The sequence below is a fragment of the Oncorhynchus tshawytscha genome, linkage group LG03 (assembly GCF_018296145.1).
Source record: "Oncorhynchus tshawytscha isolate Ot180627B linkage group LG03, Otsh_v2.0, whole genome shotgun sequence".
NCBI classification, from domain to species: domain Eukaryota; kingdom Metazoa; phylum Chordata; class Actinopteri; order Salmoniformes; family Salmonidae; genus Oncorhynchus; species Oncorhynchus tshawytscha.
The window spans coordinates 67,826,659-67,839,730 of record NC_056431.1 but is presented as its reverse complement, the minus strand read 5'-3'; the positions used below and the strand labels follow the sequence as shown (position 1 = coordinate 67,839,730).

Genomic DNA, 13,072 nt, shown 5'->3' with positions numbered 1-13,072 from the left:
GCAGACAGATGGACATGTAGATAGAGCTGTGTCAGAACAGCAGAGAGATGGACATGTAGATAGAGCTGTGTCAGAACAGCAGAGACATGAACATGTAGATAGAGATGTGTCAGAACAGCAGAGAGATGGACATGTAGATAGAGATGTGTCAGAACAGCAGAGAGATGAACATGAGATGGACATGTAGATAGAGATGTGTCAGAACAGCAGAGAGATGAACATGTAGATAGAGATGTGTCAGAACAGCAGAGTGATGAACATAGATAGAGATGTGTCAGAACAGCAGAGAGATGAACATAGATAGAGATGTGTCAGAACAGCAGAGTGATGGACATAGATAGAGATGTGTCAGAAGAGCAGAGAGATGGACATGTAGATAGAGATGTGTCAGAACAGCAGAGAGATTGACATGTATATAGAGATGTGTCAGAACAGCAGAGAGATGGACATGTAGATAGAGATGTGTCAGAACAGCAGAGAGATGAACATGTAGATAGAGATGTGTCAGAACAGCAGAGAGATGAACATAGATAGAGATGTGTCAGAACAGCAGAGAGATTGACATGTATATAGAGATGTCAGAACAGCAGAGAGATGGACATGAGATGGACATGTAGATAGAGATGTCAGAACAGCAGAGAGACGGACATGAGATGGACATGTAGATAGAGATGTGTCAGAACAGCAGAGAGATGAACATGTAGATAGAGATGTGTCAGAACAGCAGAGAGATGAACATGTAGATAGAGATGTGTCAGAACAGCAGAGAGACGAACATGTAGATAGAGATGTGTCAGAACAGCAGAGAGATGAACATGAGATGGACATGTAGATAGAGATGTGTCAGAAGACCAGAGAGATGAACATGTAGATAGAGATGTCAGAACAGCAGAGAGATGAACATAGATAGAGATGTGTCAGAACAGCAGAGAGATGGATATGTAGATAGAGATGAGTCAGAACAGCAGAGAGATGAACATAGATAGAGATGTGTCAGAACAGCAGAGTGATGAACATAGATAGAGATGTGTCAGAACAGCAGAGAGATGAACATAGATAGAGATGTGTCAGAACAGCAGAGAGATGAACATAGATAGAGATGTGTCAGAACAGCAGAGTGATGAACATAGATAGAGATGTGTCAAAACAGCAGAGAGATGGACATGTAGATAGAGATGTGTCAGAACAGCAGAGAGATGAACATGAGATGGACATGTAGATAGAGATGTCAGAACAGCAGAGAGATGGACATGAGATGGACATGTAGATAGAGATGTGTCAGAACAGCAGAGAGATGAACATGTAGTTAGAGATGTGTCAGAACAGCAGAGAGATGAACATGTAGATAGAGATGTGTCAGAACAGCAGAGTGATGAACATAGATAGAGATGTGTCAGAACAGCAGAGAGATGGACATGTAGATAGAGATGTGTCAGAACAGCAGAGAGATGAACATGTAGATAGAGATGTGTCAGAACAGCAGAGAGATGAACATAGATAGAGATGTGTCAGAACAGCAGAGTGATGAACATAGATATAGATGTGTCAGAACAGCAGAGAGATGAAGATGTAGATAGAGCTGTCAGAGCAGCAGAGTGATGAACATAGATATAGATGTGTATACACACACACGCGCACACACACACGCGCACACACACACACACACACACACACACACACACACACACACACATGGTAAAGCTAAACTAAATAAAAGTAAAGCATTTCATTCCCCTCTCTTCTCCATAAACACTTTCCCCACAACCCCAGAGGGCAAGTGTTCCTTCTCTCAACTCCTCCTTTCACTTCATTATCTCGCCTCTCCTCCCTCTCAGTCACCAAGGACACCGATTCATCCCTCGTTCCTCATCCCTCCTCTCAAAACAACAAGCCTTCCCAGGAGAGGGAGCAGGTAGATGGCAACACAGTGACTAGGGTCTGGTTTCAATAATGAACTATTTTCACATAGAGGAACTACGTCATGCCTACGTCCAGGGACTCTCCCAACAAATCACAAGGCAGACATGCCAGAACGCCGCGATTCAAAACCTTTGTAGTGATTTTAGTTAAGGTAGTTGATGCAAACCAACCATTTCCGAAATGCAGTCATCAAAAATAGCCTTTGTGATCTCCATCCTGCTAGCTACTATTTAGTATTTTATTCAAGCTGATAAAGTAGTGACGTAGGCAGTGACATAGTGCCTCTATGACAACAGAGTTTATCGTTAAAACCAGACCCTAGTCACCGTGTTGCTCTCTCTCTCCTCTCTCTCTGTTTCCTCTCTCCCACTCTGTCTGCTCCTCCTTCGCTCTTTCTCTCTCCTTCCTCTCTCTCTCTCTGATCTCCTACCACTCCCTATTTCTCTCTCCTTCCTCTCTCTCTCTGATCTCCTACCACTCCCTATTTCTCTCTCTCCCTTCTCTTTTTCTCTCTTTCCTGTGTTTGTCTTCTGGCTAGGAACAGGTAGAATGGGAACCGCACAGTGAGACTTACTTTCAGAAAGCAGGCTACAATCAGACAGGCTACAGTTAGACATTGCTCTGTTACAGTCAGACAGGCTACAGTCAGACATTGCTCTGTTACAGTCAGACAGGCTACAGTCAGACATTGCTCTGTTACAGTCAGACAGGCTACAGTCAGACATTGCTCTGTTACAGCCAGACAGGCTACAGTCAGACATTGCTCTGTTACAGTCAGACAGGCTACAGTCAGGCATTGCTCTGTTACAGTCAGACAAGCTACAGTCAGACATTGCTCTGTTACAGTCAGACAGGCTACAGTCAGACATTGCTCTGTTACAGTCAGACAGGCAACAGCCAGACAGGCTACAGTCAGGCATTGCTCTGTTACAGTCAGACAGGCAACAGTCAGACATTTCTCAGTTACAGTCAGACATTTCTCTGTTACAATCAGACAGGCTACAGTCAGACATTGCTCTGTTACAGTCAGACAGGCTACAGTCAGACATTGCTCTGTTACAGTCAGACAGGCTACAGTCAGACATTGCTCTGTTACAGTCAGACAAGCGTTGCTCTGTTACAGTCAGACAGGCTTGCTCTGTTACAGTCAGACAGGCAACAGTCAGACAGGCAACAGTCAGACATTGCTCTGTTACAGTCAGACAGGCAACAGTCAGACAGGCAACAGTCAGGCATTGCTCTGTTACAGTCAGACAGGCAACAGTCAGGCATTGCTCTGTTACAGTCAGACAGGCAACAGTCAGGCATTGCTCTGTTACAGTCAGACAGGCTCCAGTCAGACAGGCTACAGTCAGACATGTTCAGTTCAGCAAACAAAAACAACACAGATTCCCCCAAATGCCTGTTACTAAAAGCCTCACGGCAACCCCCAATAAGAGGACAGGAGAGAGTGTAACAGATAATACCACACACATTTGTTCCAGCCCAGCACTAACCCATCTGATTCAACTAGTGCAGAGCGGCGTAGATCAGTGCAGTAGTTATGGTGGTCCTGTAGGGTGAGAGTATAAAGTAAACCATCTCTTACCCCTAGAATATCTTTGGAACAGCCGTTACGCTCACTTCCTGTGACCTGTGTGAGGACAGATATTTTTTGAGAAAAGTCCTATAGATATAGAAGCATCCACTAAGGTACAGTATAACATCTACACTGCTAAAAATATGAAGGTGTTGTGGAGGTCTATACCAATGATTAATATATACACTAGAAGACTAATAGGGGGTGCTGTGTTGAAGCCTCCATCTTGGCTCTCGCAAACCATGGTAAAACATATTCTGGAAGCTATAGAATTGCATTTATTAATGTCTACATTTGTTTTTGTCACAAATATTCTCCACTACTTTACCAAAAGTATGTGGACACCTGCTTGTCGAACATCTCATTCCAAAATCATGGGCATTAATATGGAGTCCCCCCCCCCTGCTGCTATATAATAGCCTCCACTCTTCTGGGAAGGCTTTCCACTAAATGTTGGAACATTGCTGCGGGGACTTGCGTCCATTCAGCCATAAGAGCGTTAGTGAGATCGGGCACTGATGGGGCGATTAGGCCTGGCAGTATGTCAGTGTTCGCAGTCGGTGTTCCGGTGTTCCAATTCATCCCAAAGGTGTTCGATGGGGTTGAGATCAGGGCTCTGTTCAGGTCAGTCAAGTTCTTCCACACCAATCTCGAAAAACCATTTTTGTATGGACTTCTCTTTGTACACGGGAGCATTGTCATGCTGAAACAGGAAAGGTCCTTCCCCAAACTGTTGCCACAAAGTTGAAAGCATTAAGATTTCCCTTCACGTTGCTTCCAGAGGCAGTTTGTAACTCGGTAGTGAGTGTTGCTTCCAGAGGCAGTTTGGAACTCGGTAGTGAGTATTGCTTCCAGAGGCAGTTTGGAACTCGGTAGTGAGTGTTGCTTCCAGAGGCAGTTTGGAACTCGGTAGTGAGTGTTGCTTCCAGAGGCAGTTTGGAACTCGGTAGTGAGTGTTGCTTCCAGAGGCAGTTTAGAACTCGGTAGTGAGTGTTGCTTCCAGAGGCAGTTTGGAACTCGGTAGTGAGTGTTGCTTCCAGAGGCAGTTTGGAACTCGGTAGTGAGTGTTGCAACTGGGGACAGTGCACTTCAGTGGTCCCGTTCTGTGTGGTCTAACACTTCGCGGCTGAGCCATTGTTGCTTCACTTCACAATAACATCACTTACACTTGACTGGGGCAACTCTAGCAGGGCATATGTTTGGAGAGAGAGAGAGAGAGAGAGACACTCAGTGAGCATAGCCGTGCTATTGAGAAAGGCCGCCGCAGTTAGACATGGCTCTCAAGAGAAAACAGGCTATGTGCTCACTCTCTAGTACTTTTTACTGCCTCTCATATTCTGTGGGCACTGTTTTCTATGTACTCATTATCTATCGTCCAGATAATTAGGCCACAAATTGTATGAACTGACTAGTTGGAAAGGTGGCATCCTATGATGGTGCCACTTTGCAGATCACTGAGCTCTTTAGTAAGGCCACTCTACTGCCAGTGTTTGTCTATGGAGAATGCATGGCTGTGTGTTTGGTTTTATACACCTGTCAGCAACGGGTGCGGCTGAAATAGCCGAATCCACTAATTTGAAGGGGTGTCCATATACTTGTGTGTATATATAGTGTATTACAGACACCTAATGCATACTTTTTAAGTTATATTATGTGAGCAAAACATAAAAATTAAAATATAGATTTTTGTAAGTTCTAATGAATTTTGACCTTGAAACATTGAATTGACATACTGTAGAATTCCATTCATTCCTATGGAGAACTGCTCCTTCTGGGGAATGCCAATATGGCCGACCGGTGGCTTCAGAGCCTCTCACTGGTAGCCAATACACAGCATTAGCAATCTAGGGTTTATATACATCATTGGTCTATACAGTGGTGGTCTTTCAGTAACCAATGAGAATGCCTTGATATATATAGATTGTGAAACCAAACCAGAGCATGTGACCCTACATCAAAATGACTCTTGCTCATCTGTTTGTTGTGTTTGGCCCAAGTAAAGCTAATCTGCAGACACACACACACACACACACACACACACACACACACACACACACACACACACACACACACACACACACACACACACACACACCTGTGAGACAGAGCAATGCATGTCTGCCACCACCATTTCCTGTTCCAGATGCTGCATATAGAGACAGAGATAAAAAGAAAGAATGAGAGAAAGAGAGAGAGAGACTCAGTGAGCATAGCCTTGCTATTGAGAGAGGCCACCGTAGGCAGACCTGCCTCTCAAGAGAAGACAGGCTATGTGCTCACTGCCCACAAAATGAGATGGAAACTGAGCTGCACTTCCTAACCTCCTGCCAAATATATGACAATATTTGAGACATATTTCCCACAGATTACACAGATCCACAAAGAATTCAAAAACAAGCCCGATTTTGATAAACTCCCATATCTACTGGGTGAAATACCACAATGTGCCATCACAGCAGCAAGATTTGTGACCTGTTTCCACAAGAAAAGGGCAGGAACAAGCACATTGTAAATACAACCCATATTTATTGTTAATGTATTTTCCCTTTTGCACATCGTCACGACACTGTATATACACATAATATGACATTTGAAATGTCTTTATTCCTTTGGAACTTTTGTGAGTGTAATGTTTACTGTTGTTTAATTTGTATTATTTATTTAACTTTGTATATTATCTACTTCACTTGCTTTGGCAATGTAAACATATACTTCCCATGCCAATAAAGCCCTTAAATTTAATTGAGAGAGAGAGACAGAGAGAAAGAAATAGAGAAGAGAGAAATACAAAGAGAGAGAGACAGACATTTGGTAGATCGCCCCCTTTACTGCCTCCCTCTGTCCTTCTCTCTAACCCCCTTTACTGCCTCCCTCTGTCCCTCTCTCTAACCCCCTTTACTGCCTCCCTATGTCCTTCTCTCTAACCCCCTTTACTGCCTCCCTCTGTCCTTCTCTCTAACCCCCTTTACTTCCTCCCTCTGTCCTTCTCTCTAACCCCCTTTACTGCCTCACTCTGTCCTTCTCTCTAACCCCCTTTACTGCCTCACTCTGTCCTTCTCTCTAACCCCCTTTACCCCTGCCTCACTCTGTCCTTCTCTCTAACCCCCTTTACTGCCTCCCTCTGTCTTTCTCTCTAACCCCCTTTACTAGCCTCTCTAACTCTGTGGGCACTGTGTTCTATGTACTCTCTCTCTCTCTATGAGTAACTTCACTGTCTGACTGCGTAATCAGCGCAGCACTGGCATGAAGGTGTGATGTGTGTGTACGTGCAGCCCTGTCATCGAACACAATGCTGAAAGTGTAGCCATAGTAGACTATAAGTGTCCTTGTGCATAATGCATTTCTCACATCTATTAACAGTAGCATCAGCAGCCTACAGTAATGGTGGTGTAACTCTCCAGACACACACCGTGGTCTCCAGTGCCCAAACCAACCACAACCCATCACAACACCTGCAAACAAACAGCATGCAAGCCAACTATTCTCCCACCACCTGTGACCTACAGCGCCAATAGGCCGAGGTGACAGATTCACCAAGATCATCAACTTGCAGTGTAGCTTGATTTGAGAGTCTTTCTAAATATCGACCGTTTCTTTCTATATTTAGAACAGAGCATGCTTGGATCTAAACCGAAAACAAAAGGTTGCGCTTGGCCTGTCAACGACGGAAATTGGTTTAACCGTCACTAACCACAAGAGTCCTAAACTGATTTTACATCTCATCGTGACAATGCAGTCTACTGTATAAATCAATATAACATTTCAAACCATTTTAATTGTTGCTTTGTATTTGCAATACATCCTACACTAGCTTTGTGCTTTAAGCATATTTCATCGTTAATTTTGTTTTCAAATTTAAGGTTGTCTAGTTAAATAAAGGTTAAATATATTAAATATGTTTTTTAAATAATAATTTGCAAATGAGAAATGAAATGCAATAGCCGTCCATTTTTTAAATAAAAGTTCCAATAAATTATATTAGACTACAAAATAGTAAGTTACGCTTGAAGTTAAACAAAGAAAAGCAAAAAAAACGTCATGTATCTCTTCTCACCTGAGATGCGCAACGAATCAGTGAACACACGATGGAAAGTTTTCCCGTGCCGCGGAGGACTGTAGGCATGTTTGGTCACTGGTCCTCTCCATCCGTTCATCTCACAGAAGACGCACCGTGCAAGCACAAATCGGTACAAATGCCAAACATCCCCGTTCTACCGCCAGAGAGCGAACAGCGTCACCAGCTCAACTGGAGGGAGTCACGGATTCGGTGTCGTCTTGGGAGTGAACGAGCGTGCGTGCGCTGTGCGTGGGCGTACCAGGGGATTCGCATGACAGAGCTCCGCGCTATAAAACATGACATACACATCGGTAATATGTTCAGGCATGAAGTTCAAACATAGGCGAGGAGCGCTGTTATATCAGCCACTGACTAGCCTGCTGACCAGGCTGCCCCTACACACCCAGATCAATGACCCACACGCACAAACGGAAACAATGTCGCGCACACTCCTCCTTATGCGTTTTTGAATGGTAGCACAGCGTAGTGCACAATTCACCGTGCACTCAATGTACAATCTCTACAGAAGTGACTTTCTGTTCAATTGTTGTTTTGCGCTCTTCGCATCCTGCCAGTAAATGCGCATGTAATCATTAGCGCTAATGCACTCTGCTGGAGTCTCTGTCTGCAACACTGAGGGGCGGCACGGCGGGTCTGTGTTGTGTGGAGTTTGTGTTGTTCTAATGAAATATGACTCATGTTCGTGCCCTAGATCCCGCTGGCAGAAAAATAGAGAGAGAGAGAGGGATGGGTGTAGAGAGATGGACAGAGGTGAAAGGAGGATCGGGTTTAAATGGAGATGGATTAACAACAGCAGAGACCAAATAGATTTAAAGCAACCCTTAACAAGGAAGGTGACACAAATCCCCACAAATCCCCCTATTGCTCCTCTGAGACAGAGAGAAAAATGGGAAATGTGGTCGTTTTTCACAAGTTTTATCTCCAAGGAGAAGTGGAGGGCATACACAAATAATAAGGGGGCATAAGAAGAATGCGTTTATTTAAGAGGTAATCACATTAATAAAGTTGACTCGGAACTGACAGGCAACACACGTCACAAAAGGAGATGCAAATCGTTCATTACGTCATCATTATTTAGGCCTTATATTTGGCTCTGCAACCTAAACTAGTCAGTATGCGGCTCTCTGTTTGAGTACCTCAGCCGCTTATTTAAAAGGTGAAATAATATAAATTTTCTTAATTGTGTCCAAATGTATTTATTGTATGACTGAAAAACACACGAATCTGTCCTAAATGGGTGGTGTGTGTTTGGGCAAAGCTACTGACCTGTGTTGAATGTAGAATGTGGATTCCAAAGGTCTTTAAATATAAGGTCAGGTATTGTTTACCTTAACACAACCATATCGATCTTGAAAAGGAATTTGTTTTTCAGTGGATGTAGGCGTTTATATCATGTCCGGGGTGTTAATTAAAATCTTTCCCACTCCAATGTCCACCCTGTTAGGCTTTCCCACTCCAATGTCCACCCTGTTAGGCTTTCCCACTCCAATGTCCACCCTGTTAGGCTTTCCCACTCCAATGTCCACCCTGTTAGGCTTTCCCACTCCAATGTCCACCCTGTTAGGCTTTCCCACTCCAATGTCCACCCTGTTAGGCTTTCCCACTCCAATGTCCACCCTGTTAGGCTTTCCCACTCCAATGTCCACCCTGTTAGGCTTTCCCACTCCAATGTCCACCCTGTTAGGCTTTCCCACTCCAATGTCCACCCTGTTAGGCTTTCCCACTCCAATGTCCACCCTGTTAGGCTTTCCCACTCCAATGTCCACCCTGTTAGGCTAAATTATAGAACAATTAACATTTCAAAACGTTAATGTTTGATAGAGAAGTTCAAATCAAGTGTTCACAATTATGCTAGTTCAATTTTGCTTACTCAGAGTGATGGCTAATTTGGGCTACAAATTTCCACCCTGATTATGAACCTAACAGGGTGGAAATTGCACCACCCCAAAAATAAGTGCCTGAGCATGACCAATATGTTATTCTGAAAGTCAAACGTGTCAAACTTTTTCTGATAGGGGGTCAAAATCAAAAGTAAGTCACTATCTGGTGTGGCCACCAGCTGCATTAAGTACTGCAGTGCATCTCCTCCTCATTGACTGCACCAGATTTGCCAGTTCTTTCTGTGAGATGTTACCCCACTCTTCCACCAAGGCACCTGCAAGTTCCCAGACATTCCTGGGGGGAATGGCCCTAGCTCTTATTTGTCCAGTCTTCCTGGTCCTTTCCCCAGGCTTTCTCGGTCTGGACATTTTTAACCACCAGGCTCTGAATTTTTGTATTCTTTTTTTTTTAACCTTTATTTATCCAGGCAAGTCAGTTAAGAACAAATTTGTATTTTCAATGACGGTCTAGAAACAGTGGGTTAACTGCCTGTTCAGGGGCAGAACGACAGATTTGTACCTTGTCAGCTCAGGGGTTTGAACTTGCAACCTTGCGGTTACTCGTCTAACGCTCTAACCACTAGGCTAGATAGGAGACATGAGGGATAAAAGAAGAGGGGACAGGAGGGATTAGAGAGGAGTCAGGAGGGATTAAGGAAGAGAGGAGTCAGGAGGGATTAAAGAAGAGAGGAGTCAGGAGGGATTAAAGAAGAGGGGTCATGAGGGATTAAAGAAGAGAGGAGTCAGGAGGGATTTAAGAAAGTGGGTCTGGAGGGATTAAAGAAGAGAGGAGTCAGGAGGGATTAAAGAATAGATGAGTCATGAGGGATTAAAGAAGAGAGGGGTCAGGAGACATTAAAGAAGAGTGTTCAGGAGGGATTAAAAAAGAGAAGAGTCAGAAGATATTAAAGAAGAGGGGTCAGTAGGGATTAAAGAAGAGAGGAGTCAGGAGGGATTAATGAAGAGAGGAGTCAGGAGGGATTAAAGAAGAGATGAGTCAGGAGAGATTAAAGAAGAGAGGAGTCAGGAGGGAGAAAAGAAGAGAGGAGTCAGGAGGGATTAAAGATGAGAGGAGTCAGGAGGGATTAAAGAATAGGAGTCAGGTGGGATTAAAGAATAGGAGTCAGGAGGGATTAAAGAAGAGAGGAGTCATAAGGGATTAAAGAAGAGGGATCAGGAGGGAGTAAAGAAGAGAGGAATCAGAAGGGATTAAGGAAGAGGGGACAGGAGGGATCAAAGATGAGAGGAGTCAAGAGGGATTAAAGAAGAGGAGTCAAGAGGGATTAAAGTGGAGAGGAGTCAGGAGGGATTAAAGAAGAGGGGTCAGGAGGGATTAAAGAAGAGGGGACAGGAGGCATTAAATAAGAGCGGTGTTGGGAGGGATTAAAGAGAAGAGGATTCAGGAGGGATTAAAGAAGAGAGGAGTCAGGAGGGATTAAAGAGGAGGGGTCAGGAGTGATTAAAGTGGAGAGGAGTCAGGAGGGATTAAGGAAGATAGGAGACATGAGGGATAAAAGAAGAGAGGAGTCAGGAGGGATTAAAGATGAGAGGAGTCAGGAGGGATTAAAGGAGAGAGGAGTCATGAGGGATTAAAGAAGAGGGATCAGTAGGGATTTAAGAAGAGAGGAGTCAGGAGGGATTAAAGACAAGAGGAGTCAGAAGGGATTTCAGAATAAACGAGTCAGGAGGGATAAAAGAAGAGGAGTCAGAAGGGATTTCAGGAGAAAGGAGTCAGGAGGGATAAAAGAAGAAGAGTCAGAAGGGATTTCAGGAGAAAGGAGTCAGGAGGGATAAAAGAAGAAGAGTCAGGATGGATTAAAGAAGAGAGGAGTCAGCATGGATTAAAGAAGAGAGGTGTCAAGAGGGATTAAAGATGAGAGGAGTCAAGAGAGATTAAAGACAAGAGGAGTCAGAAGGGATTTCAGAAGAAACGAGTCGGGAGGGATAAAAGAAGAGGAGTCAGAAGGTATTTCAGAAGAAAGGAGTCAGGAGGGATAAAAGAAGAAGAGTCAGGATGGATTAAAGAAGAGAGTAGTCAGCAGGGATTAAAGAAGAGGGGTCAGCAGGGATTAAAGAAGCGAGGTGTCAGGAGGGATTAAAGAAGAGAAGAGTCAGGAGGGATTAAGGATGACAGGAGTCAGGAGGGATTAAAGAAGACAGGAGTCAGGAGGGATTAAAGAAGAGAGGAGTCATGAGGGATTAAAGAAGATGGGTCAGGAGGGATTAAAGATGAGAGGAGTCAGGAGGGATCAAAGAATAGTAGTCAGGAGGGAGAAAAGAAGAGGGGTCTGGAGGGATCAAAGACAAGAGGAGTTAGGAGGGATTAAAGAAGAAGGGTCAGGAGGGATTAAAGAAAATTAGTCAGGAGCGATTAAAGAAAATTAGTCCGGAGGGATTAAAGAAGTAGGGTCAGGAGGGTTTAAAGAAAATGAGTCAGGAGGGATTAAAGAAGAGAGGTCAGGAGGGAATAATGAAAAGAGGGGTGAGGAGGGATTAAAGAAGAGAGGAGTCATGAGGGATTAAAGAGAAGAGGAGTCAGGAGGGATTAATGAAGAGAGGAAGGAGGGTTAAAGAAGAGAGGAGTCAGGAGGGATTAAAGAATAGAAGAGTCAGGAGGGATTAAAGTAGAGAGGAGTCAGGAGGGATTAAAGAAGAGGGGTCAGCAGGGATTAAAGAAGAGTAGTCAGGAGGGATTAAGGAAGAGTAGTCAGGAGGGATTAAAGAAGAGAGGAGTCAGGAGGGATTAAAGAAGAGTAGTCAGGAGGGATTAAAGAAGGGAGTAGTCAGGAGGGATTAAAGAAGGAGTAGTAGGGATTAAAGAAGAGGAGTCAGGAGGGATTAAAGAAGAGGAGTCAGGAGGGATTAAAGAAGGGAGTAGTCGGGAGGGATTAAAGAAGAGGAGTCAGGAGGGATTAAAGAAGAGGAGTCAGGAGGGATTAAAGAAGAGGAGTCAGGAGGGATTAAAGAAGGGAGTAGTCGGGAGGGATTAAAGAAGAGGAGTCAGGAGGGATTAAAGAAGAGGAGTCAGGAGGGATTAAAGAAGGGAGGTGTCGAGGGATTATAAACATCCCTGATTAGAGATGCACTGCAGAATTTTTTTAATTCGGATTTTCAATTTGATTTTGTTTTTCAGTAAATCTAAGTATTATAATAAAAAAATCCCCATCAAAATCTGTCAATGTCATCTAGAGATATGTGCTTTGCATGGGCTGCATCTCAATCCACCTCATCCACCATGTCGGCCTTCCGTATCTGTGGTGGAAGGTGGCCGAGCTACAGCACTGTTTGTCAAACCATGAGGCATCCTTAAAATCAGTCTTCCCACAAAGACTTGTGTACCGTCCGAACCGTTTGGGCTGCAAAGTAATGTATAGTTCTCATGAATGCGATGGCACTCTCTGTTTTGCTTTAGGACCCCACACAAGTGTCTAAGGACTCGTCTGAATGTGACCGGTACCCGTTTAAAACAATGAATGGGAGAATGGATGTAGTTTTGTGCCTAACCAAAAAGAGGGGTTATATATGTGTATAAATATATATATATTTATATATCTTTTCTCAGCTTTCTTATATCTCCTAGATAAAGGACAGACACTTTAAAACCTTGTTCCTTAT

At 43.9% G+C, this 13,072-nt stretch overlaps 1 protein-coding gene across 2 annotated transcripts in view; it reads right to left on the bottom strand.

Moving 5' to 3' along the window:
* The window catches only part of LOC112224601 (AF4/FMR2 family member 3-like), a 62,403-nt gene extending 54,267 nt beyond the window's left edge, over window positions 1–8,136 (bottom strand). The window contains exons 1-2 of one of the 2 annotated variants that reach the window (XM_042319869.1): window positions 7,554–8,136; window positions 3,509–3,553 (exon numbers count right to left, since the gene is read on the bottom strand). In XM_042319869.1, the coding sequence (XP_042175803.1) occupies window positions 3,509–3,553; window positions 7,554–7,622 (114 nt within the window). In that variant the 5' untranslated portion in view covers window positions 7,623–8,136. The remainder of the gene's footprint in view (window positions 1–3,508; window positions 3,554–7,553) is intronic. The other variant, XM_042319870.1, reaches the window with a different exon arrangement.
* Between the last annotated feature and the right edge of the window lie 4,936 nt (window positions 8,137–13,072).